Genomic DNA, 27,373 nt, shown 5'->3' with positions numbered 1-27,373 from the left:
CATTAGGATTCAGATTCGGCAGCAACTGTTTAATCCTATGCCTTCTTTGAGATTCAGATTTGGCAAGGACCGTTTAGTCTCATCGGGATTTAGATTCAGCAACAACCGTTTAATCCTATGCCTTCTTCAAGATTCAAATTCAGCAATGACCATTTAGTTTCATCAGGATTCAAATTTGGTAGCGACTGTTTAATGCTATGCCTTCTTCAATATTCAGATTCAGTAGCAACCGTTTAGTCCTATGCCTTATTCAAGATTCAGATTCGGCAAAAACCATTTAGTCTTATGAGGATTTAGATTCAACAATGATCATTTAATCCTATGCATTCTTCAAGATTCAGATTTGGTAGCAACCGTTTAGTCTTATCAAGATTCAGATTCAGCAGTGAACATTTAGTCTCATCAAGATTTAGATTCGACGGCAACCGTTTACTCCTATACCTTCTTCGAGATTCAAATTCGGTAGCGACCATTTAGTCTCATCGAGATTTAGATTCGGTAATGATCATTTAATCTTATGCCTTCTTCGAGATTCAAATTTGGCAACGACCATTTAGTCTCATTAAGATTTAGATTCAGTAGCAACCGTTTAATCCTATTCTTTCTTCGAGATTTAGATTCGGTAGTGACCATTTAATCTCATTAGGATTCAGATTCAGTAGCAACCGTTTAGTCCTACGCCTTTTTCGAGAATTAGATTTGGCAGCAACAGTTTATTCTCATTAAGATTCAGATTCAACAGGGACCATTTAGTCTCATCAGGATTTAGATTTTGCAGCGATCGTTTAATCCTATTCCTTCTTTAAAATTTAGATTTGGCAATGACTATTTAGTCTCACTAGGATTCAGATTCGACAATGACCATTTAATCCTATGTCTTCTTCAAGATTCAAACTCGGCAGCGACCATTTAGTCTCATTAGGATTCAGATTTGGCAACGACTGTTTGATCCTATGCCTTCTTTAGAGATTTAGATTCAATAGCGACTGTTTAATCCTATGCCTTCTTCGAGATTCAGATTTGGTAGCGATCGTTTAGTCTCATCGAGATTTAGATTCACCAGCGACTGTTTAATCTTATATGCCTTCTTCGAGATTCAGATTCAGCAGCAACCGTTTAGTCTCATCAAGATTAGATTTGGTAGTGACTGTTTAATCCTACTCCTATATCGAGATTCAGATTCAGCAGGGATCGTTTAATCCTTTGTTTTCCAAAACTACCCTCACTCAAAATTACATTGTTCTCACTTTTTCAATCTCCCAAAATTTTCCATTTGTCATGCATAGTTTCTCATATCTACCTAGCTTTTCTCTTTGTTTTCGTAGTGTTTCATGTGTTTTCATAGCATCCAACATATGCAGGTTCGCCTATGCTACTCAAACATGTGAACAAATTTATCTTCCAACATCATCATGGCATAAATGATAAAAAAAAAAAAAAAAAAAAAAAAAAAAAAACCATATATGCAAAAGTACCAAAAATAAAATAAGTTCTAGCATGCTTTTCTAGTTGTGTTGTTACTAACATATTTGCAGAAAAAATAAAAAGAAAGAGAAAATAGACATTGACCTCAAGTGCAGAACAAAAGGTTGAAGCTGCAAATTGAAGCTGAAATCTAGACTGAAGCTGAAAGCTAGACCCGTTAGACCGCTACTTGCTCCAAAAAGCTTTTTTAGAAGTGAGAGTTCAGAGAAATGAAGTTAGAATGGTCAAAATGAGGATTTCGGGCCCATTTATAGGCCACCATACGACGTGTAGACTGGTGCACCTTTAGTGGCCGCGAGGCCTACCTAGCATACTTTATGTGGCCATCGGTCAGTGTTGACTGGGTCAATGTTGAACGGTTGACCGTTGACCCAAAAAAAAAAAAAAAAAAAAAAAAAAGAGAATTTCTACCTAGCACTAAGTACCAAGCTAGAAGAAATTTTTCCAGACTAGTTGCAATAGCTCAACCTTGTTAGGTAAGACCAATGTCGACTCATGAACAACGCAATTTTCGTATGCAATTTTGGGGTAACAAAATGTAGAATTACATTCCTTATCGAACTCCTCCCCTTACCATTGAGATGTCAGATAAAGAAGGGGCAGTTGTAGATACCGTATTTTGTCTGCACTCGATTTGCATGCTGAACCTGAAAATCTCAAAAATATTAACTTTCTTCCATGGAGCCGCAAAAACATCTAAATTGACATGGCACAACCCATTCGGGCATCGGAGCACTCAAAAAGCTATTTCAGGTCAAATTAACCAAAATGCCCCTAGTTAACCTTTGGTTGACTAAAAGTCAAAACTAGTCAAAATCATCCCAAAATAACATTTTTCATGTTTTTACATCAAACCCAAGCCACTAGGTGATTTTCGTCAACTTTGACTAAGTTTGGCCAAGTTTGACGCAAGGTTGACTTTTGACGGTCTCAAAAACCCTAATTTTGATCTGACTATTGGAATGGGTCGAGACTAGCGTAATCATGATGATTATTGAATTCCTTTTCCAATGACTACTCATGGGTCAGAATTAGGTTTAAAACGGAGGAGATATCTCGAAAACTGTGCAAAGCGCGTCACCTCGCTTCTCGTGGCCATAACTTTTGATCCAACCATTTGATTTTCAAATTATTTAGTGTACCAAAAACTAAACATCTAGATTTTTTCCAAAGACACCAAGATCAACCCAATCCAAGCCCAAGAAGGCCTTCATCAAGCCATTCCAGAGCTGAAGAGTCACTTTTTCAATATAAATACCCCTAGACCCACTATCAGATAATAATAATAATAATAATAATAATAATAATAAATAAATAAATAAATAAATAAATAATTGGGCAATTTGGAGCATTTTTTGGGGCAAATTCTCTCTCTTTTCCTTTCTAAATTCTCTCCCAAACACATCAAAAAAGCCTTTAATTTCTCTCTTTCTTCAACAATCAAGAGGTAGTGCTTTTGCACTTTTTTCCCTTTCCTTGGTCTTAGGACCTTGGATTTTAGGTTTAAAGGGTGTAAATGTAACTTTTTAGCTACAATCTACACCCTTTGCTTTATCTTTGTTCATAGCATGTCTATTTGCTTCCCATAGTAAATCTTTGTTTTATCTTGCTTCCTAGCATGTTTTTAGCATGTTTCCTTGCTTTTTGCCATGTTTTACTGCTTTGATCTTGTTGGACTAGCCTTCTTGGGCTAGGATATGCCTAAATTTTGTGTTTATGCTTAGATCCATGGGCTTAGGTTCTTTTTGCCATGTTCATGCTTAGATCTACTTGTTTATGTGCTCCTTGCCTTGTTTATTCCTAGATCTACTTGTTTATGTGCTCCTTAGCATGTTTATGCTTAGATCAATTTGTTTATGTGCTCCTTGCCATGTTTATGCTTAGATCTATATCTTTGTGTGCCCCTTGCCATGTTCATGTGTCTAGATCTACATGTTAGTTGCTATGCCATGTGCTTCTAAAGTGTTTTTACTTTTTGTTATCTCCTCTTTCTTGTGTTTTGGCCCTCTAGGTAGGGTTTAGATCTAGATCTTGTGGTCTAGGCCTACATCCATACACCTAAGCCTATATCAAAGGGTTTGGATCATTTGCTTTATGCATGTCTATGTTTGTTTCCTTTTATGCTTTATCTCCATGTTTGCCTATTTAGATCTAGGCTTTGCCATGCTTTGTGCCCTCCATGGGCTTGTGCTTGTTAGTATTTAAGGTCACTTGCTACGTGTGGTGTCCCTTTTGTGGGTTGCTTAGGGTGTACCACTTGTGAGCCACACTTCCATGGTGTCGATGTGCTTGATACACACCTTTCTCCTCTCTGTGCAATGTTGTTATGCTTACCTTGCTTGCTTTTTATCACTCGTTTGGCTTTCTTTACATCTTTACACGCTTACATACATGTTCATGCATGAGTTTGTTTGTCATCCATACTCCAAACCAATGGAACCATGAACACTCAATCCAAACCTACATTTGTCTTCCTAGGGCACCCTCTTTGTTTGATAACATGTTTGTTTGCCCCCGTTTAACTCTCTCTCTCTTTGATAGCTTGTCTTTTAGCATGCTTTCTTTCTGCTTGTTTGCTGGCTTGTTTCTTTTGTCATTGCATGTACACACATAGAGCATGGACACTTGGAGCAAGGGTGCAACCTCCTAGGCATAAGCAAAAGGGGCAAGGATGCAAGCAGGAAGACGGGCAATGTTCAATAGATTAGGAGGCCTAGCCTCCCCGTGTGGTTATATCTTTCTCCCTCTCTTTTAGCATCTTCTCTAGAGCATGTATTAGGGTTCCCCCTCTCCTTGTATTCTTTATTTTTCTCGCTCCTTGCTTAGGCTGCGTTCCTTGGGTATCACAATATCTGTTTTACATTTCTTGTACCTTACTAGGCCATACCTTTAGGATGTTGGCAATGTTTGTTTATCTTTCTAGCTCTGTGTGATAGCATTATGTATATATGCCTGCATGTGTGTGGGTAATCATTCACTTTGTATGATGGACTCTCATGGTTATGTGAGTGACCCTCTCTAGCTATGAGTGCTCTTGACCTTGTGACATGAGTATGTGCTCACGGCATTTGTTGCAAGTGCATATTCATGTCATATAGTGTGCATTGTCACTGCGGTGTGACCATCCCGATTCATGTCACCAAGTGACATTGGTTTCCTCTAGTATGTGACACATATCAATGTGCTTAAATTGTTTTGTGGGGTTTCAACTCGTCCTAGCATGAGCATGTTGGACGCACCATATACACAGGCATGAAACCCTAACGGTGCACCACAGCGCACCAAACGCTAAACTCTGCCAGTTTTTTGCCATGAAAATGGGGCATCCCTATTGCCATATTCTCATAACGAAAGCTTGGTGAGAATAGTGTTTTACATGCTATGATGCATTTGAGGTGAGGCACTGCTAGATTTTTGCCACGAAATTAAGGCAAAATGTTGCTAAATCTTCGTCATGGAAATTTGGCAATGATTCCAAACACACTAGGGAAGCATTGATCAAGACCACACGCTTTTTGAATCGAAACCTCAAAGCCCAATTCGCTTAAAGCCCTGAAAGCTAATGTCAATAGCTCGTTTTCAATTGCCAAAGTCCTTAAATTAAGATTTTACCAAAAAAAGGATTGTCTATGGACAAGCGTTGTGGAGTGCCTAACACCTTCCCTACACGTAACTAGACTTCCGAACTCAAAAATCAAGATTTTTTACCAATCCATGTTAGATTAGGAAAAACGAAATTTCTCTTAACTTAGAATTGGTAATAAAATCAAATAAAGTCAGGTAACCAATCACACCTTAGTAAAAACCTAATGATTGGTGGTGACTTCACTTATCCTTAGTAATTTCCTTAAAATTGACTCATGTTTTAGTCACACACCCAAGGTACAAACCTCCTTCACAACACCTGGGCTCTTGAGCCTATACACTTTCAGGAACGCGCGAACGTTGCCACGATGGCTGGTCGAACTATCGCGAGGCATCGACAAAAGAGTTTGGTCAATTAGTTTAAAAAGATTTCACATTTTAATCCTCATTAGGCTCTTAGTGGGTCTACCCATGTCTTTGGGTTTTAGGGTTTCAAGACTTTCCCAAAGCATGGATGGATCCAACATTTTTTCAATAAAGTCAATAACATACTCATAATCTTGTGTTCTCTTGATTTGAAAAATATTTTTGAATTTTGACCCAAAAGCTAGGATATGTCATGACTTCATGGCCCATTGTCCTCCTCTAAAGTCTATGGTATACCCATGGTCTTGGGCTCTTTTGATTTGATTTTTTTTTTTAATGGACCCAGAATTTAGGGTATATCATGCCTTTGTGGATCATCTCTTATCTTCTTTTTGGATTTACCTTTTCAATTTTTTTTTCAAAATTTTTCTTTTTAATTTTTTTCTTTTGAAAACTTCTCTCTCTCTCTCTCTCTCTCTCTCTCTCTCTCTCTCTCTCTCTCTTTTGAAAATTCCTCTTCTTAGAAAAAAAAATTTTACAAAAATTTTGTTTTTTTTTTTAACTTTTCTTCTTTACAAATAGACTTTCTTCTTTTCTTGAATTTTTTTTTTATTTTATTTTAAACTTTTTCTTTTAGGTTAAACAACTAGGTAATGATTCCAACCTTCGGCCTAAATGGACCCCATACGGATTGGTGGGCAAATCTTTAACGTACTCAAAGCCTATCATAGGCAATGGCACGAATTGAGTTGGTGCGATGAACTTTGGAAAGTCCTGGCCCGAATGGAGCCTCCATTTTCCCACTCATCTCCAACCATGGCAAAAGGAAAAAGAACCAAGTGAAAGTGAGTGCAAAACCATATTAAAAAAGCCTTTGTTAAATTTAGGAAATGGAACACATTGTAGTCAAACTTCTTTATCCCTAGTAGAGATGCCACTATGGACACAAGCGCCTGTAATGAGTGAGTTCCTCGTGGAAAGTATGCCTCAGTCTAGGGTGGACTAGGCAGAAGGTGTAAATGGAGTTGTCACCTAGATTAGGTCTAGGAACCATATGAATGACGCCCTTGTGGAATGACTAATCTTTACTAGAGCATGTGTTCAGAGTTTAGATATAGGGATGAGAAGGTGTTAAACACCCAACCCCACCCAATCCGTAGGTCAACCTCCACTCATTGTGTTCCAAATCCTAATCCTATCAAAGAGTCCTCTAATAGGTTAGTCTAACTGCATACATGCATCTAACATCCAAACATGGCATATGTCCAATACTCATCCATATCATTAATCTAACAATTAAACAAGTAAAACTAATTATTCTACTGACTTTAAAGCTAAACATGTTAATAAGACCTAAACAAAGGATTGAAACAAAGCAAAACAAATAAGAATCCTAAATTTGGATTTCTAGGCATGAGTATGTGTGCTCATACATGAAGAATGCATACGCACGCATGAAGCATGAGCATACATACACATTTAGAAACATAGTTTTAAAGTAGTAACAAAATGACAATCAAACAAAACCTAGCATGCTTTTAATATATAAACTACAAACCCTAAAATAACAACATATATATCAAAGATCAACAAAACGAAGAAATAAAAAAAAAAAAAAAAAAAAAAAAAAAAATCTGTTCCTAAACATGCATTGGATCTAACAACAATCAAGAAAAACATTTAACACATCAAAACATGTTCATCAATATATCCAATCATTTAACTCTTCAACTAGGACAGAAAATAACACAATATATTCAATAAAAAATAAAAAATAAATAAAAACTTCTAAGCATGCATAACATATAAATCAAAGATAGAATAACAAGAATACAAGTTATAAAAACCCAAATTAAGGAAGAGCCATGGAAAGAGACTCATTTTGCTTATGGAACATAACTAAGTTGATATTTAACCGGCTCCTTAGTGCCTACACAACAAGATTCAATGAGATATCAAGGAAATCATAGGATTCAATAGGTTATAGGTAATCACAACTCAAAATGAAAAAAAGATGTTCTTGAAAAGCTTTAGAAAGAATCTTTAAAAAACGTTTCTTGGAATGAGATAGATAGATTCTACCTTAAGACCACTAGAAAGAGATTTTGAAAGACTTAAAAACATGCTAGCTGCTATGATATCAGAAGATTCAAAGTGAGAAGATGTTCTTGGAAGAGTTTAGTGAAAAAGTCATCTTCTCTAGCTAGGGTTTGATTTTGGAGGCATAAAGTTGTATTTATATTCCTAAACTAGGGTTTCTAGACTCATTTAGAGGATTTTGGACGTTCCTAAGGGTCTGAGGGCTGAGCCCCATCAAAGAATGATGATTTAGGGCCCAAAACTCAAGTTATGAAGGCTTGGGAATGAGTCTACGTACGCATGTTCGGGGCATGCGTACAAATGCTTCCCCAAAATCCTAATTTTGACTATGCAGTTGGCCCAAATTCAAACGGTCATAACTCACTCAATTTAAATCCAAATTAAACCAAATTTATGTTCAAATTGAAGCCCGGTATGTCTACTTTCCAATGAAACAAACCTAACTAAAATATTCTTTTTGAATCAAAAGTTATGGTCCAAACAATGAGAAAATGTCATTTTCTGCATCATTTTCAAAGCGATTTAAGCACTTTTGAGTTGTGATTATTTCCAAACTATCAAAATAACTTCAATTACCCTTTGTAGTAGGGTTGTCCACCGAAACCTAGAGACTGACCCACCTACCAAACCGCCCAAGCTGACTCGACACCAATGACGGTCAACGACGGGTCTCTGCCACCAAAAACTGACTTAGGCAAGTCGGATAGCGGGTTTTATTCTCCAAAACCCGATGAACCTGATTTGACTGAGAAAACCCATGACAGAAGGCCAGATTTACCTAGATCCGTTTAGAATTAGCGATATTATGGTGAAGATTTGGTAGTTTTTGGTTAGATATGGTGGAGATCTAGTTTTTTATTTATTTATTTTATTTATTTTTATTTTTAGATCTGGTGATGAGATGAAGTTTTCGCTCAAATCTGGGCTTGATGTGGTGGTTTTAAGCTACGATATGAAAAAGACCCAATGGTTGTAACTTAGTTCCAAGGCTAACTGACCCGACTGTTGTCCACTAGAGACCGATCTAACTCAACTTGAGGTTGTCTATGGGTGGCGGTGGGTCGTTCAACCGTCCACCCAATGTAAGCTGTTCGGTTACGAGTTGGGTAAAAACCCGACTCGGACCAACCCTTGGACACCCCTACTTTGTAGACATGTTGAGCTCATCATTGGGCTGGGGACTAAAGTTTACTATTCAGTTACAAAATAAGGTGTCTACACCTGGTCAGCTCTATATCACTATATAAGCACCAAGCCTCCTCTTCTCCAAGGTATATGAATTTCCTAGCTCTCATACTTTAGAGTTATTGGAGATCGTTCAAATATTGATTTAACTTTCAGATGTTCTTTGGCCAGAACCTTACTAGTGCTCTCTGTACGTTCTTCACCTTTTGTTCTTCAGAACCTCCAATCGTTGCACACATGGACACTTGACTGATTGAAGATTTTGTGCATCATCAGATTTAATTTTTACATGATTAAAAAACTTCTTATTTTGTTTTTTTAACACCAAAAACCAGACATGGGATTTTCTATAAAAATTCCTTTGCTTTCTCAATACATAAAACCAGATCTGAAATTTTATCCTAAATCTCATTCATCCTTTTAAACATGAAACCAAATCTGAAATTTTATCCTAAATCTCATTCATTCTATTAAACATAAAACCAGATCTGGAATTTTCTCATAAAATTCCTTGTTTTCAATGCATAAAACCAGATTTGGAATTTCCTCATAAAATTCCTTGTTTTCAATACCTAAAATCAAATATAGAATTATCTATAAAAATTCAGTCATCCTTTCAAAAACCATATTCAAATTTCTTTTCTCCATGCCTTCATTATTTTTATCATTAAAATATTAGATTTGAATATTCTTCAAAAATTACTTTCTTTTTCACAAGGATTAGATCTCCTGGATGGAATAAGGTAGATCTTATATTTTCAAGAGTATTTAGTTTTAGATCTATAACTAACCAATTGCACGTTGGGGGATTCTAGCTTTTTACCCCTATTTTTTAAAATATTTGGCAATATGCCCTTGTTTCCAAACTATCTAGATTTATGCCCCTATTTCGATACTCGATTACCTTAAAATTGAGTTTCAATGAAATAATGAAATACTCGATTTGTACAAAATCGAGTTATACACATTCAAACTTAAAAAAAATAATAAAAAAAAAAAAAAATTAAAATTAAAATTAAAATTAAAATTAAAATTAAAAATTGCATGAAACTCGAGTCCCAAAATGCCACTATAGGTGTTCCTGAATGCCGCTATAGCTGATCAAACTAAAAATAAATTGCATGGAACTTGAGCATAACCTATAGCTACATTTTGATTGTCCTATAGTGGCGGTTTTAATGGAACTTGAGTTCCATGCAATTTTTTTTTTTTTTTTTTTTTTTTTTTTTTTTTCTTTTGAGTTTGATCGGGCATAACTCGATTTTGTACAAATCGAGTATTTCATTGAAACTTGATTTTAAGGTAATCGAGTATCGAAACAGGAGCATTTACCTATATAGTTTCAAAATAGGGGCACATTGCAAAATTTTTTTAAAAATAAGAGTAAAATGCTAGAATCCCCTTGCATGTTGCATCTCATAATTGCCTGCTATTTGATGGGCTTTATATATTTTTTAGTAGTTGGAGAAATAATACAATTTGAGTTTGTAATTCCAAATAAGTTTTTTTAAAAAGAAAAAAAAAAGTTTTGTATAAACTATGCTTTCTTTTTCGGTTACACCTCCCCTGCATACTTCATTTGCTTGTTGCGGTCCTATTATTGTCAATGTGGATTAGCTCTCACACTTGCCGCAATTTAACCATCTCATATAGGGATGGCAATATGGTGGGGCAAGGTTGAAAGATGGGATCTTCGCCCCCGTCTTACATGGTTTTGTCTTGCCCATCCCCGCCCTGCATGACTGAGAAATTCTTTTTGCCCCATCCGTGCCCCTTAGGGCCCTACAAAGCCTCGCAAAACTCTATTTCTTGTTAATTTGTCCTACAACTATTACAATTTTTTAAAATAAAATTATCTGTTTCATTAATAAAAATATACTTGAAATTACAAATAAATTTATCCCATTAGAAATACTTCAGGATACAAAACCAAACACACCAATAGGTATAGTGAGTTAACTTTCATGACAATATTTTGTTTATTTTTTAATAATACCTAATGTATTTTTCTGTCTCTAATTTTTTTATAACATCTTTTTTCTGTCTTTATTATTTTTTTTATAACATCTTTATCTCTTTCTAGAAACTAATCTGGAAGTCCTTTTTTCTTTATTTTTTCTAATATGTATATACCTCATAGGACAAGCTATTATGTTGTACCAATTTGTTCATGATAGAAATAACTACACAAACATTTAGACTTGTACCTCATAATAGCCACGCACAATGACACAAACACAAACATTCAAACTCGTAACTCATAAAAATAGAAAACATTCTATTATGTTTATGCTGAAAACTATGTTGAGAAAGACGTTGAATGGAATTAATGATTCAATAGTAGATAAATTTGTTTCTAATAAAGGCAAAAGAAAACGTAAAAATTGGTACCTTATTTCTAATTTTGCTGGAGAGAAAAAGATGTAGAGTCACATTGAGTAGAATAAAATAAGTTGATGATATATTTGTTTAAATAGTAGAGTTTTAGGATATGAAAAATTTACAATTTAACCCTTATTAATATAGGACGAAGCAGGACGGGACAAGGCGGAGTAGGTTGGGTCTAAAAAGTGTAACCCCATCCCGTGGTACAAGTCTAAAATCTTGTCCCATCCCCATCCCACCACCTTTGCAGGGCAGGGGAAGCCAGCATGGAGCGAAGCATGGATGGGATGGGTCAAGTGGAGCAAGGCAAAATTGCCATCAAAATTCTTGTACGTGAATGACATGAGAACCACAGTAACCCATAATTCATCTCTTGTTAATTTTCTTTGTTTTTTCTCTTTTTATTTGAATCTTTTTCTTTAAACAATAGCATTATAAATCAGAAAATTCCCGTGTGGAACGTACCTCGTTCATAACAAGTATCAAAAAAGCACCAACGACCATTACAAGAGAACTATAAGCGTGGGTATCCAATGTAACATTCAGAGTTCCATTTTCTAGACAATTTTCAATTCTTTCAACCACGCTGTATGAAGGCAACATGGATCAGGTTTTCCTTGTGCAATTGCCTTCTCTGAGAGCGAGTAGAACCAACCATTCCTCCATTTGAACTACAGGCATCAAGAAAACTTAACAATGAGAAACAGATTTAAGTTCATGAATCAGACATATTAATAATATCTGTAAATTGTATCTTTTACCTCTTTAATTGCCGTAGGAAAATGGGCAACAGCTCGGGAGTATGCACATAATCTATCCTCCATAGCCTCATCAAATACTAAACCTTTCTCGGCAGCTGCTGCAGAAGCGAGTTCTACTATAAGGCTAGAGACCTAAAAGCATAAATGATGATTGTTAAGTATTGAGCTAATTCTGGTTCTCAACCCATAACCAATTTGAACTTGGCATTCTTCCACAAGGCTATATATTCCATGCTCAATTTCACACAGTACCTCAAACTCAAAGCAGATTAAATTCATTATATTCCATTCATTGACCAACTTTGGTGCAATTGACATGAGAGATCCTTTCAAGTATACTGTTTAATGTGATAGATTCAGGGTGAAAAAGCACCATACATATTACAATTCAGGATTTTCTTTTTCCTTCCTAAACGATATTGTAATCTTGTTAAATACCCCCAAAAAGACCAGTCAAGTTATTAAAATCTCCCCTACTTAAATTCTTAACGTAGTCGTTAGGGGTACACGTGCTGCAGTGCCCCTGAGCGACCTGCCCCGAGGAAATCACTAGCCATATCTATGCTTACACCCTAAAAAGATTAGTCAAATTACAGACATGGCTATTAGAATCTCGATCTTGGATCTTAGACTCCTAAGATCCTAGGATTCTACCCCATAAAAACAATCCAAATTGGTGTAGAATATTTCATAGGGTAGGATTGACTTGGGATCCCAATCCTAAATGATGGAGTGCAAAATCCACCAATCTTACTCTATAGAATCCCTACGATCCTACCCCAAAGAATCAATTTGGATCGGTATAGGATCGTTCATATAGCATCTAAGCAACGGAATCGACACCCATTAGAGTTATTACAATTATTTGTAATTATATCTTTCTATGGTGAGATTAGGATTCTCCAACCCTAGCGATCAAGTTGTATTAAGTAGTTAGTACCTTTTAAGCGTAATTTGTGTCACATTTCCTTTTCTTTTCTCTTTTTTCTTTTTCTTTTTTCCTTATCTTTAACATATATTATCATTACTGATGATTTCTCATTAAATATTTTTATGAAAAGTAAATTCTTACGATTCGATCCAATCAACTAATCCTCTCATCGATCCTATGTAGGATTTCAATCTTGACTACTTTAGTTACAATGACTACTCGTAATCACTTATAAACCCAAGATCCACATAATACACAGCAAATATAGGACTCAGCACATGCCCGCACAACACACACTCAAACAATCCAATCCAATCCAATCAACTCCACACAATTTAGGGTATTTCAAAATTGATCATATCACTGGGAAGAGAAGCAGCAAATAAGCCCATTCCAAACAATATCAACCTAGTTGGAGGAAAACTAGAAAACCTGATTCAATCCCTACTCCTTGGCAAGGGGGGAAATTAAGTTCTTAAACTATGCAACCTAAATCCATCAAGATTGTTGAAAATGGAATGAATTAGATGAACTAAACAGAAAGCCCAATTTCCACTGAACTCAACCCCCTGATACCACTAAGAAGTCTTGTTTATAAAATAGGACTAATAAATTCTTCCACAAACCTATATTTAGCGTTCAGAAGGTCATCTTCCCAGTAACCAAGAAGGCTTATATAGAAATGTGAAAAACAAAACTGGCAAATGAAAGCAACCATTATGGTTTATTTGGAATAGAGTTAATTAATGGTGATTGAGCACACAATTCTCGTACGCATTTCTAATGAAAATGATTAATTCTATTCAACTTTGGCCTCACCAAAACAATCATTTTACTGCCCAGTGAATGCTAAAGTCAACAATTGGATCAAATATATGTTTAAAGAAATACTGCTTCTTGCAAGACATATAATGTCAGTCATTGCAAACAAAGCAAAGACCTAGATGTTATACATAAATTATTCAAGAAAGAGTTTGAGATCAGGGTTTTGTCTACTTTTGTAATCAAGTTATGTGATTACACAATTTGCTAAGTGATGCCTCATATGATCATAAGCTGATATGAATTAATTATATCAAATCATTTTAAAGATAATAAATACAATGAGTCTTGACTCCCCATATGCGTCTCTTTTTTAATAAGATATTAGGGATAGATATACAAACCTTTTGTGATTTCCCTAAAAACATGGAGCCCACTTGAGGTTTTGAGTGTAAGTGTGTAACACTTAATCCTCATTTAGTTGTCTTAAGGGTAAATCGTTAATTATGTAACACTTAAAAAAAAACCAAAACAAAACAAACAATCTTGTGGTATTGTTTTATGTGAAAATGCAGCACTAAATATGGACATATGTTGTCACATGAGCAACTTACAATTCATATAAAGAGATGTTTAATGGTTTATACATAAAACAATAACAAAAGGGGGTTGTATTACATTCAAAACTAAGGTTTCATGTTTTAAGGACACACCACAGTAGGTGTTTGTATATTTTTCTCATATCATTAAATAGTTGAGCTTAGATACTACAGTCTAAGAAAGAAGAGGGCACACAATTGAACAAAGAGGTCACTGAAAAAACAAAGAAAATAAGGAATTATGTTTAAAAAATAAATTAATGGCAGATCAGGGCAAAACCCTAGTTCACCGCCTGCAGCTGTAAGGGATAGAGAGGCATAGGAAGAAGTAGATAAAGCAAGAAATCAGAATCCAAAGCCCACATTCCAACATATTCTTTATGAAGCTCCAAAATCTAGTAATAGTTGCAAATAAAAATGATATGCAGCTAATTTAGTCTAACTTCATTTCTCATATTTTCAGCCCAAAAGTCTGATAGACAACACTAATTAATTTGCAGTGGAACTTAGAGGGGGAAAAATGTTATTCACAAAGGTAGCATACTTCAGAGCGGTACTCCTTCTCCACAACACCAACAGTGGCCCCTTGATGACGAGCTCCCACAAGCATGAATGCTGATATCCATATCAGCTTTTCTAACATCTGCTTTTGAAACGCTTCCTTGTCCAGAACCTAGCTTAAGTTACATTACACATTACACAAGCTTGTATTAAATCCTGTCAGGCAATATGTACAGTAGCATAGATGTAGATGCAGTACGTCAGGTTACTCAACTAAATCCAGACACATAGTTGCATAGAATTTAAAGGTCCTAACAATATTTGCATTTTCATTGGTCAATGCAACGAGGTGTCTGAATTTAATTGGGGAACAGTATTTGAGCGAGTGTGTGTGATGTTAAAACATTAAAAAATTAATTTATGGGTGAAACTGAAAAAGGATAGTTGGGTTTGGTGTTACCTTGCAAGAAAGGGCAGCAGCATGCAACCTTGCAGCAACAGCAGGGGCCCACTTGCCATAAGCCGCAGTTAGTCCTTCAGGATTGGTATCAGTCTTTCCATCCACAGGGGTTTCTCCAAGCTTTGAAACTGCAAAATAGGCTAACACTTGCTCCGCATCACTTAGACCTTTACTATTAAGCCATGGCTCCAGCATTCCATTCTGGAAAAATACCAAATCTGCGCTACATTTTGATTTGAGATTGAGATTGAGATTGAGATTGAATGGCAAAAAAAAAATATATATATATATATATTATAATTGAAATTAAGTTATTAGCTACCGTTCCATCTGGAGGGAGGAGTGGCTTGAAGAACGGCGTCAAGATCATCATTCCTAGTGCAGACGAAGATGGGTCCCTCGAAATCAAGAGGCACGGACTGTCCTCTCTTCACCACCAAATCCTGACCGTTGCCCATTTCCTGCAATGCCATTCCCACTCGTCCGCTGCCCACAATTACGGCTGGGACCACTTTGGCCATGGCCATGGCCATAGTAGGAGTGCGTTTGTATCTCCAACTCCAATTAGGTATTGAAAGGTGGTGGTGAGGCCAAAGAATAAGATTAAGAGAGCTAGAAGAAGAGAATGAGAGTGTTAGTGCGTTGGCCATGCCCACCATGCCTACCCCTACCTGTGTCTTCTTCTTGGAGTAAAAAGGACATAATCATGGCTTCTTTTTTGTATTTCTTTTTGTTTATGGAGAGAGAGATACTCTGAGGTTGAGAAGATCCGATCCGAAGAGAGGAGAAAATGACAAAACGCACAAATTAGATTTGAAAGGTAGGCCACTCGTTTATAACACACCCACACCCTCTATTATACCTGATACGGATCCTCTCCATTTCCTTTGAAATGGAGAGGCTCCAGTACACGGTGGGGATTTTGTCCAAAATGATCCATGCTCAAAAACTGGACAAGTCATTTAAAATGTTAACACCACACTTAACTGGAGGTCAACGCACTTAACTGGAGTTTAACTCAACTGAACAAAAAAAACTCAAGTTAAACTCTTAACTCTCACTAGCTGTTCAAACTCTCTCTCTCAAATTTCAAAGTTCAAACTCTCTCAACCTCCACTTCTAGCATACTAAACTCAAACCCATCAGCAAAAACAAAGAAAAAACCTTAGCTCACCAGAGATCCTGACACCATACACGCATCCTTTTTAGACCCAGATCAGAGAGAGAGTAAGAGTTGGGGTTTGGAGAGAATCGGGTGTAGAGAGAGACATTGATGCTTTTCAAACCCAAATCAGAGAAGGTTAGGGTTTGGGTTTGGAGAAAATTGGGAAAGAGAGAAGTTGAAGATCTTTCAGGTTTGATCTGTGGAGGATTGAGAGATAGAGAAAGAGATTTTGGTCGAAGGAGAGAAGAAGCTGCCATCGGAGGTGGTGGTTGCGGTGAGCCAGCCTTGTCGATTTGGTTCAGACCCAAATCAGAGAAGGTTAGGGTTTGGGTTTGGAGAAAATCAGGAAAGAGAGAAGTTGATGCTTAATCTCCATGGCTACTGCTAGCAACCACCGTGTTCCGCTCCACCAATTCTGGCCGTGGTTCCGGTAAAGTTCCTCTGTCTCTCTCTTTGATTTTTCCTTCTTTTAATTTTCTCAACCAAAAAACATAAATATATATATATATATATATATATATATATTTTAATTTTTAGTATTGTATTAGGATTTTGTTTTCTTTTGATAAAGAAATTGAATTCCCTATTGTACTTGGGAAAAAAATAATGTGGAATTTGTGTTATTGGATACAGATTGTGTTCAAGTGAAAAGACAACAAAAATAACAGAATCTTTATGTATAAATGGTGGTTTACCTACTTGTTTTCCTTTTAAATAAACAAGCATTTATCTTTTGTCATTTTTCACCATAAGAGGACTAAATCCCAAACTTTTGCAAAGTTTCGCTTTGCTGATTTAAAGTTGTTATATATTTATCATAACCTTTAAGTTGATGAATGCGTTTTACCATTGTCAAACTGATTCATGAATTTTTCTAATTCATGTTCCATGTTTTTCTTAATTAGCTATAAACCGAAAATTACTTCAAATAATGATTTTTTTTAATTGCTTAATAGTGAGCGAGTATTTACTCTAGCAGACCTTTGTAATGAATTCCTCAAAAGTTGGGAAAAATTTTTTTTTTGTCCAAATTGGAGTATTTCTTGATCTTTTTATTTTTATTATTATTATTTTTTTCATGTGTACGACAGTATGATGAGTTTAAGTGTTTACAGTCTAGCTGCTTGTTTAATGTAAGAACAAATTTATCTTAGCATTATATGGTTATATTTTGAATCGTAATTCATGAAAATAGGTATAAAGATTTGGATTAGTTGCATGGCTTGCAACTTCATTGTGGATATATGATATCTTGCTTTTGATAAACATATATGGAAGGAGAAAGATGGAGAAATATAACAAAGTTCCTCTGTCTCTCTCTTTGATTTTTCCTTCTCTGGGTTTGATTTCTTATTTTTGTCCATTGGTGCTCCCTGTTGTTTTTGTCCAACACAGAAACATGCTGTGAATTTAATTGGCTTATCTTGAAATAAAATTCATGCCAAAAAATTTTCACCGGCATTTGCCACTAAATACCTTGGGTCTCTTTTCAGATTCTTTCAATGGCAACCTTTATTGGAGTGTAATTTTGCTTTGATGCCCTTTTTTAGTCTTTGCTTCTCCTTAATGCAAAATGCATTTGTTATTTTTTGATTGCCCCATTAAATTGGGCTGTGCACCTAGCATATTATGCCATTGATTATAAAGGAATTAAATGTATCTCATGAACATTTAGACTATATGATATGCTTTGTATTTCACTTTTAATATTGGTCCCTTAGCTGAGTTCTTAAGATGGAAATTCCCAAGCTAAACCCTCAACAAACTTACATATTTAGTAGTAAATAGTGATAGTGATCTTATGGCTTCACTTGTGCCTGCTGTTAATTGGAAATTTTGATTTATGTTTATCATTGAAATCACGCTTTGTTCTTTTGTCAGGTTGAATGGCATGATTAAAGGAATGCTATTCTTGATGTCAAAAAAAAAAAAAAAAAAGGAATACTATTCTTCGATTGATCACCAAGAGCGCGAAATGGCATCTGCTGGAGGGATTAGTGCTAAGTTTAGATTGTTTTATGTTAGTGAAGAATACATGTTCTCACACTTGTATAAGTTCTACCATTAAGAAGAAGTATTGTACAAATATATATATATTTTTGGGATACCTAAACTTCAGCCACTTGTATAATTCAAAAATTGTTTTGAATGGAAGTATTTTGCTTGGGTATAATCTTATTTATTACAATTGGGCTTCAACTTGCATCCTTACAGAATTTGTGAATGCAAATTTTAGGTGCTTTTTGAGTGAAATAAATCATTGCCCATGACTGTGTTTTTAATTAGGGCTCTTGTTCTAATAGCTTTGTAATCAAAGTATACATTTCAATAAAGTTTTGTTCATTATTAACTTTATTCATTATTGGATCAAACTCGTGCATCAATTCATGACCGTATAGGGAACATCAAAATTGCTCCATTTGAATCATTACAAGAAATTAGAAATAAAAAGGTGCACAATCAATTACATTGTATTACACACTCAAACCAATGTAACTAAATTTTGTTACATTTTTCTTGGTTTGTATTCTAAATCCTTGTAAAAGTTTTTGTAAATGAACAATGAAACTACCTAGTGTCAAAATAGAAAATACATTTAATGTTTCAATTATACTGAAAATAATTAGCCTATTGACAACAAGATATGGCTTCAATACATCATGGAGTGCTGGTAACAGGTTCTATGTTATGACTGGGTTTAATTTTTAACTGAATGGATAGTTATTTGGTCTTATTCAAGATGACTGGTCTCCTGAATAAGAGAATAGAGAGGAGAATTGGGATAATAATTCTCTGTTGCTTTATTAATTGCATTCTACGTTAAATACAAGTCTTAGGAATTCAAATAACAAACAAATAACAATAGATACTCCTATTAATATTCAAAATACTAACAGATAATCCTAAAGGGACTCAACTTCTTAGAAACTCAAATACAAGTACCAAATCAGGTATAACTTTATCTAAATAACATAATTCAAATATGAATGCAACAGCAACTCCTTAGTAATCCAAATATGAATTTCAAATGCAATAGCTATCCACCCACGACAATAGCTATCAACAATGCCAAGTCTTCCATGTAATCTTCTCCCTTTCAGCAGTGCACTTCTTTCTTCAGACATCACATTCTACTTCGAAAAAATTCAGTTACAGGTTACAACAGAAGGCCATCTTTGATAGAGCTACTATTTTCTTGGTAGAGTACCAACACTTCATATTCTTAGCAATTTTTATGTCAAGCTTTTCTTTATGTAGCACTATCATGTAATGTGTCTTAGCTACTATGCTCTTTTCTGAATGTGTCATAGATCATGGAATGCTTCAAAACATTTTATCTTGTTAACAAGAAAACAAGAGACATATAGCTATTAATCCATCTAAGCTTTGGCACAATAAATGGGGAAAAATTCATAAAACAAACTCTTGTTCATAAGCTCAATTGTGCCTAAATTTAAATGCAATTTCTGCTTTATTGTATAGATCAGTACCATATTTGTATAACTTAGAAATGCCCAATTAGAATTAGAGTTCATAAATCAGTAACATATCTGTATAACATTGAAATGCCCAAGAATTAAAGTTCATCTAGAAATATTTGAAGATTTATTAAAAGAAAAAACACATCACCAAATTTTCAAACATTCTTTTGAACCAAAACCCCAGAATATTTGAGGGAGGCCTTAACATATAAAAATCTAAATTGACTACTTAAAATTTGGACTAAACTTGTTAAGTATGATTGGTAACAATTCAAGCAAGCAAAAATTTTCCCCTCAAGTTAGCCTATCAAGAGCCACAGTTTATACCTTTAAAATGAACTACAACACGTAAAATACCCATCTGCAATTTAGGAAAATAACAGGTACCTAAGAAAAATTAGGACAAAAAGAGAAATTTCATAATGATTTTTTTAGCATAGACCAAGCAACACAATTACTTTACTGATGTCAAAGACAACAACACACAACAACTACAAGCAAGCCACTTTCCCTTCAATCACAGCACATTTGGCTGTACCCAAAAACCTCCATTGTTTTATGCAAAAGGAAATCTAGTCACTAATAAAAACTGAAACAAAATGGGGGGTTTTGGTCATATCTAAAAAGCAAATAAAAAGAGAAGAGACAATAAAGAGAAAAAGAGGGGTACTAATGGCCACCAATGGTGTAAACACCGTCAATATGCATCACCGCCGGCAGTAGTGTGGTTGCAAGAAGAAGCTCAGCAAAGAACATTTTTTTTTTTTTTTGAGAAAATTAAAAGAAGGAAAAATCACAGAGAGAGACAGAGGAACTTTATCGGAACCATGGCCGGAATTGGTGGAGCGGAACACGGTGGCTACTAGCAGTAGCCATGGAGATTGAGCATCAACTTCTCTCTTTCCCGATTTTCTCCAAACCCAAACCCTAACCTTTTCTGATTTGGATCTGAACCAAATCGGCAAGGCTGGCTCACCGCAACCACCACCTCTGATGGTGGCTTCTTCTCTCCTTTGACCAAAATCTCTTTCTCTGTCTCTCAATCCTCCACAGATCAAACCTGAAAGATCATCAACTTCTCTCTTTCCAGATTTTCTCCAAACCCAAACCCTAACCTTCTCTGATTTGGGTCTGAAAAGCATCAATGTCTCTCTCTACACCCGATTCTCTCCAAACCCCAACCCTTTCTCTCTGATCTGGGTCTAAAAAGGATGCGTGTATGGGTGTCGGGATCTCTGGTGAGCTAAGGTTTTTTCTTTGTTTTTGCTGATGGGTTTGAGTTGAGTATGCTAGAAGTGGAGGTTGAGAGAGTTTGAACTTTGAAATTTGAGAGAGAGAGTTTGAACGGCTGGTGAGAGTTAAGAGTTTAACTTGAGTTTTTTTTGTCCGGTTAAGTTAAACCCCAGTTAAGTGCGTTGAACTCCAGTTAAGTGTGGTGTTAACATTTTAAATGACATGTCCAATTTTTGAGCGTGGATCATTTTGGACGAAATCCCCACCGTGTACTGGAGCCTCTCCATTTCAAAGGGAAATGGAAAGGATCCGTATCTGGTAGAGGATCCATATCCATACCAAATACGGATCCCTCTATACCTGCCTAATAGCACCACCTGATGACACCGAAGTATGTGAGTCTAATTCAGTGACCATCGCTGCAAAGATGCAATGCATCAATTTGTACGTTTTATATCATTAGTTAGACTTATCGTATGCACTTTGCACATGCAATTATGCTCTTTTTATTTATTTATTTATTTTTGGTTTAGTGTTATAATATTTAAATGTGATATATAAATAACAGTTTGTATTTTTTTTTTTTTTTTTTAGAAAGAGATAAAGTAATGTAGAATGATGTTTAAAATTGAGATAGAGATAGTATACTAAGTTTTAGGCTGAATAGAGAAGATAAACGAAAAGGGATAAAACTTAGGAACAATAAATTACTTTTTTAGCCAATTTTTTTTTTTTAATTTAAAATTATTTAACTAAAAGATATTGGTATTTTAGAGAATTTAAAAATATGTGTAATGGTATTTTAGTTCGCAAAATGTTGTTAATAGTATTAATAAAGAATTCAAATAGTTTTTAATTAGTGTCTTCTAGGATGTATCAGACTTTATGTTTTATTTCTCCTAAACAAACAAATATTTTATTGTGCTTGTAGTTCCTAAGAGTCATGTCCGACTTTGGTCATGCTAAGTTAATGTTTTAATTACTATTTTCGTTCTCCTATGCTTAAAAGGTTGTTCTAAGCTCTATAAGCCTTTTGGCTAAATTAAATAAAATCAGAGTTTATTTTCAGATTAAAAAGCTTTGTGCTTCAAAAGATGGATTTCTTTTTTTAAACTCTTATCCCTTTGGTAGATTCCTTGGGTGGTGAGTTTTGGTTTTGTATCTCTTTGGGTGGTGTTTCTATATCTCATAGAGTGATGAGTCATTTATCCCTTTTATTTATTAAGTGTTAGGTTCAAACTATTGTACCATATTACATTTCAGCCATCTTTCACTCCCTTATCAAATCAGTTTCGTTTGCCCCATACAATTCCGATATCAGTTAGTATTAGAGTTTTGGTTCAATGGCTGGACATCATCAACATGGAAATAATGTTAAAATACCTGAGAAAGATCATCAAGATTTTGAAACAGATGATTTAAGGAGACAACTTCAGCAACTCCAAGAGCATTTGGATTTTTACGAAAATGAAGGACAGGGTCCTAAACATCATAATTCAGAATATGAAGTTGTTAGCGATGATGAAGAGGAGAATCCAATTCACTATGCTCATAGTCATTCCTCCAATGGGAACACTCCACCCCATCCTTGTCATCTTAGAAACTTACAACGAGGTTATGATATAAAGGTGGACATTACAGAATTTGAAGGGAAAATGCAACCTGATGATTTCATTGATTAGCTAACTACTGTTGAGCGAATCTTTGATTTCAAAGATGTTCTAGAAAATCGCAAAGTAAAGATTAATGCTATCGAGTTCAAGAAACATGCTTCAATCTAGTGGGAGCATCCCAAGTGGCAGCGACAATGTAAAGGAAGAGATCATATTGTGATATGGGAAAAGATGAAAAGAGAACTCAAGAGAAAATACTTGCTTGATCACTACAAATAAGATCATTTTCTTAAATTCCATAATTTAAAACAAAAAGAGCTTTCTATAGAGGAGTATACAAAGGAGTTTGATAATCTTATGATTCGATGCAATATTATAGAACCAAAGGCACAAATGATAGCCTACTATCTTGGTGAGTTACGTGTTGAACTCAATAATGTGGTCCAACTACAGCTTTAGACACTGTATTTTTTCTGCTCTCTATTTGCGTGCTAGACCCTGAAAATTTCAAAAATATTATCTTTTCTCCAAGGGGCTGCAAAAACACCTAGATTGACATGGCATAATCCATTCGAGCATCGGAGCATTTAAAATGCCATTTCATGCCAAATTGACCAAAATGCCCCTGGTCAACCTCCAAAAATAAAAGTTGGTCAAAATCATCCCAAAATGTCATTTTTCATATTTCTACATCAAACCCAGCAACTTAGTGATTATCACCAACTTTGACCAAGTTTGGCTCAAGGTTGACTCCTAGGGGCACTAAAAACCCTAATTTTTTATCCGACTATCATAATAGGTTGGGACTAGTTCCATTGCAAAGATAATCAAATTCTCTTTCCAATAACTATTTATGGGTCGAAATCGGAGTTAAAATAGTTGAGACCATGAAAAGCACATCAGCACACTTCTCGAGGCTATAACTTTTGATCAAGCCATTGGATTTTTAAATTTCTTTAGTGTTTTGGAAACTAGACATCCAGAGCTTTCCAAGGACACCAATATCAACTCAATCAGGGTCTGGGAAGGCCTTTAAATACACTTCCAAATTTGAATTGGGAAAAGGCCAGAATTGCTAATGTCAGCAAGGTAGCTAGTGGCCCTTCGAGGTTCGCTAGAAGCCAAAATGGTACTTTTTTACTATAAATGCCCCCATACCCCTCATTTTGCCCCAAAAAAAAAAAAGTTCCTAAGTAGATTCTTTCTCTAATTTCTCTCCCAAACACATCCAAACACATTAAAACACCTTCAAACACCTTAGGGTATGTTTGATAACTGTTTTTTTTTTTTTTCCTTATTTTTTTGTTTTCAAAAAAAAATTTCTATTTTTGAGACTAAGAAACTTGTTTGGCAACTCAAAATGGACAAAAAACAAAAACTGTTCTCAAAACTCAATTCGTGAAGGAAACTCAAAACATGTAAAATGCTGTTTTCAGTTTTTAGTTTTCAAAAATCAATGAAAACACACATTTAATTTAATGAATCCATCTCATTTAATAAGTTAGGATTAGAGTTCAAATCCTAATAACAATATATTTTAGAATTTTCTATTTTTTTTCTTCAAAAAACTATCTTTTTAATTTCAACTAACCAAACATGGTTTTGATTTCAAAAATACAAGAAAATTGTTTTTTCTTTATATTCCCCAAAAAAAGTTTTTAAAAATAGAAAATAAAAACTGTTACCAAACATAACCTTAGATTCTTATATTTTCTCTACAATCTTCAAGGTAGTGTTCTCGCACCTAATCTTCGTCTCCTTGGCTGCATACCTTGGATTTGAGGTTTAGGGGTGTGGATGTAGCTTTTTAGCTACAATCCACATCCCTTTCTCTTTATTACTTTGCGTAGCTTTGTTTTGCTTAATAAAATGCTTTTATTGATCTTCCTAGCATGTTCTTGCTTCCTAGTATGTTTTTACAGTCTTTCTAGCACATTTCCTTGCTTTTGCCATGATTTACCACTTTGATGTTGTTGGCCTAGCCATTTTGGGTAGGATATGTCTAAGTTTTATGTTTGAGCTTAGATCCACATGCTTTTGGGCTCCTTGCCATGTTTATACTTAGATCTACATGCCTATGTATTTTTTGCCATGTTTTTGCTTAGATCTACATGTTAGTGCTTAGATCTATGTTCCTATGCCTAGATTTATGTGTTTATGTGCTCTGTGCCATGCTTGTATGCTTGGATTTGTGTTGGTTGCTATGCCATGTGTTACTATAGCCCTTTTTGTCCCTTGATGTCTCTTTTTCTTGTGTTTTGGTCCATTCTGTAGGGCGTAGATCTAGATCCCATGATCTAGGCCTATATTAAAGGGTTTGGATCATTTCCTTTGCATGTTTATGTTTGCTTGCTTCCTTCTATGATTTGTCTCAATGTTAGCCTCTCTAGATCTAGGCTTTGCCTCGCTTTGTGCCCTCCGTGGGCTTGTGCTTGTGTGATTACATCCGTCCCTCCTATGGTTTGTTTGGATGTAACCACTTGTGAGATACACCACTGTATTGTTGGTGTGCTTGATATAAACCCTTCTTCGCTCTGTGTGATGTTAATATGCTTGCCTTGCTTGCTTTGTGACACCAGTTTGGCTTTTTTTTGCTTCTTTGCTTCTTTGCATCTTTGCACACTTGCCTACATGTTCATGCATTGATCTATGTGTCGTTCATACTCCAATCCAATGGAACTATGGACACTCGATCCAAACCTACATTTTTCCTCCTAGGACACCCCCTTTTGTTGGATAACATGTTCGTTTGCCTCTTTATGTGCTTCACATGCTTGCTTGCCCCCATTTGGCATCCTTTGCTAGCTTGTCTTTTAGCATGCTTTCCTTCTATTTGTTTCTTTGCTTGTCTACTGGCTTGTTTCTTTTGTCTTTGGATGTACACGCATGGAGTGAGGAGGCTTGGAGCAAGGGTGCGACCTCTTAGGCATGAGCAAAAAGGGCAAAGATGCAAGCAAGAGGATGCAAGCTCACAAAGGGCAATGTTTAGTAGATTAGGGGGCCTAGCCCCTCTAGAATGGTTTTCTCTCTCCCTTTCTCTATGTCTCTTCTCTAGAGCATGTATTAAGGTCGCCATCCATGTACCCCTTTACTTTTCCTTCTCCTTGGTTAGGTCGCATTCCTTATGTATGGCAATGTTTGTTTTACATTTTCTGTACCTTGTTGGGCCATACCCTTTGAATGTTGGCAATGTCTAATTTACTTTTCCGCTCTGTGTGATAGCATTGTGCATGATGCATGTGTATATATATTTATATATATATATGCTTGCTTGTATATGGGTGATTGTGCACTTTGTATGATGGACTCCCATGGCTACGAGAGCGACCCTCTCTAGTCATGAGAGCTCTTAACCTTATAGTATGGGTATGTGCTCAAGGTAATTGCCTTAGGTGCATATTCATGCTATACTGTGTGCACGATCACCATAGTGTGATTGTCTTGATCCATATCACCAAGTGATATTGGTTGCCCCGTGTATACGACACGCATCAATATGCTTAATACTTTAGAGGGCTTCGGCTTGCCACGTTACGAGCATATCGATACACGCCATATACAAAGATGCGAAATCCTGTTGGTGCGCCATAGCACACCAAACTCAGCAGAATTTTGCCATGAAAATGGGGCATCTCCATTGCCGTATTCTCACATCAAAAGCTTGGTGAGAATAGCATTTGGTGTGCCATGACGCATCTAAGATGAAAAGCTACCAGATTTCCACCATGAAAATAAGGCGATATGCTATCAGATTTTTGCCGTGGAAATTTGGCACTGAATTTTGTTAAGACATATATGATTCATTTGTTAGGAATATATGTCACTATTTTATGTAATTGTCTTAACCTTTGACAAAAAGCACTTTACTTGTATTTGAGTAGATTTAGGATATGTTTAATACTTCATGAAAATTTGTTTCAAGATTAAGTGTTGAAACCATGCAAGTCTGTCCAAGATTCAAGCTAAAAAGTGCTTGTCATTAAATCTTGACAGCTAGCCATCTATTGAGCTTAAAGAGCTATTCAACCCCGTGGCTCGACAGCAGCTCGACAGATAGGGTATTTGTCGAAGTTTATGAAAAATAGAATTTCAGTTCTATTTTGACTCTAATTCATATTTATGTGTTTGGGCTTTCTTTTCTCACAACCCTAGATATATAAAAGGATTATTTTAAAGGCCATTAAAGTATTCACAAGTTGCACAATTGTTAAGCAAAGTTTGTTCAAGCAAATTGTGACCGGAGTCAAAATTTGCCCTAGTTCATCTTTCTTGTGAAGAAATTGCTGTGTTTGTGTATCGTAAGGTTTTGTGACTAAGCATCTTCTTGATCTTCATCATTGGGATGAACTGAAGAACTCTGCAGCCAACAACCTTTTCTAGTTGGTGATTAAAGTCGCGTATTGGGATTTGCGCAATTGGTTAGTCACGTACTGGGTGCCGTGCATTAAAGGGAGAAATTGTCACTACAGAATAAGTCCAATTGGGTATTGGGGTAAGGGTTCAACTGTAGGTTGGTATAAGGTATTGAGATTCCTTTACTTGTAATCGCTTGTTGTGATAATAGTGGAATTTAGGGAGTGGTGACCTTAAAGTTACCCGGTAGAGTTTTTGTCGTGTAGGTTTTCCCCATTCGTAAACAAATTACTGTGTCAATTTATTTTCCGTTGCATACTTAATTTATTGGTGATTTGTTTATGCTACCACGCATTTGCATGTTAATTAACTTAATTAATTCACTTGACTAAATTAATTGGTTAATT

The 27,373-nt window shown here is 35.6% G+C and overlaps 1 protein-coding gene across 1 annotated transcript; it reads right to left on the bottom strand.

Annotated features, from left to right (window-relative positions):
* Window positions 1-11,475: 11,475 nt before the first annotated feature.
* On the bottom strand, window positions 11,476-15,972 carry LOC115991772. Its single transcript, XM_031115675.1, has 5 exons — window positions 15,443-15,972; window positions 15,121-15,338; window positions 14,704-14,832; window positions 11,868-11,999; window positions 11,476-11,777 (listed from the first exon to the last, which is right to left on the bottom strand). Exons 1-5 carry the CDS (start codon window positions 15,777-15,779, stop codon window positions 11,664-11,666), a joined length of 930 nt encoding a protein of 309 aa, XP_030971535.1. The 5' UTR covers window positions 15,780-15,972; the 3' UTR covers window positions 11,476-11,663.
* Window positions 15,973-27,373: the final 11,401 nt, after the last annotated feature.

This window comes from Quercus lobata, chromosome 5, assembly GCF_001633185.2.
Source record: "Quercus lobata isolate SW786 chromosome 5, ValleyOak3.0 Primary Assembly, whole genome shotgun sequence".
Classification (NCBI taxonomy): domain Eukaryota; kingdom Viridiplantae; phylum Streptophyta; class Magnoliopsida; order Fagales; family Fagaceae; genus Quercus; species Quercus lobata.
The sequence above is the reverse complement of the archived record's forward strand: the minus strand, read 5'-3'. Positions and strand labels throughout refer to the sequence as shown.

Bases quoted from the DNA above. Each gene is read 5' to 3' on its own strand.
- LOC115991772 (XM_031115675.1), bottom strand. From the start codon at position 15,779: ATGGTGGGCATGGCCAACGCACTAACACTCTCATTCTCTTCTTCTAGC. The intron at 15,339-15,442 runs GTAGCTAATAAC...AATGTAGCGCAG, and splicing joins TCCTCCCTCCAGATGGAACG to ATTTGGTATTTTTCCAGAAT. The intron at 11,778-11,867 runs GTAAAAGATACA...TGATGCCTGTAG, and splicing joins TTCCTACGGCAATTAAAGAG to TTCAAATGGAGGAATGGTTG.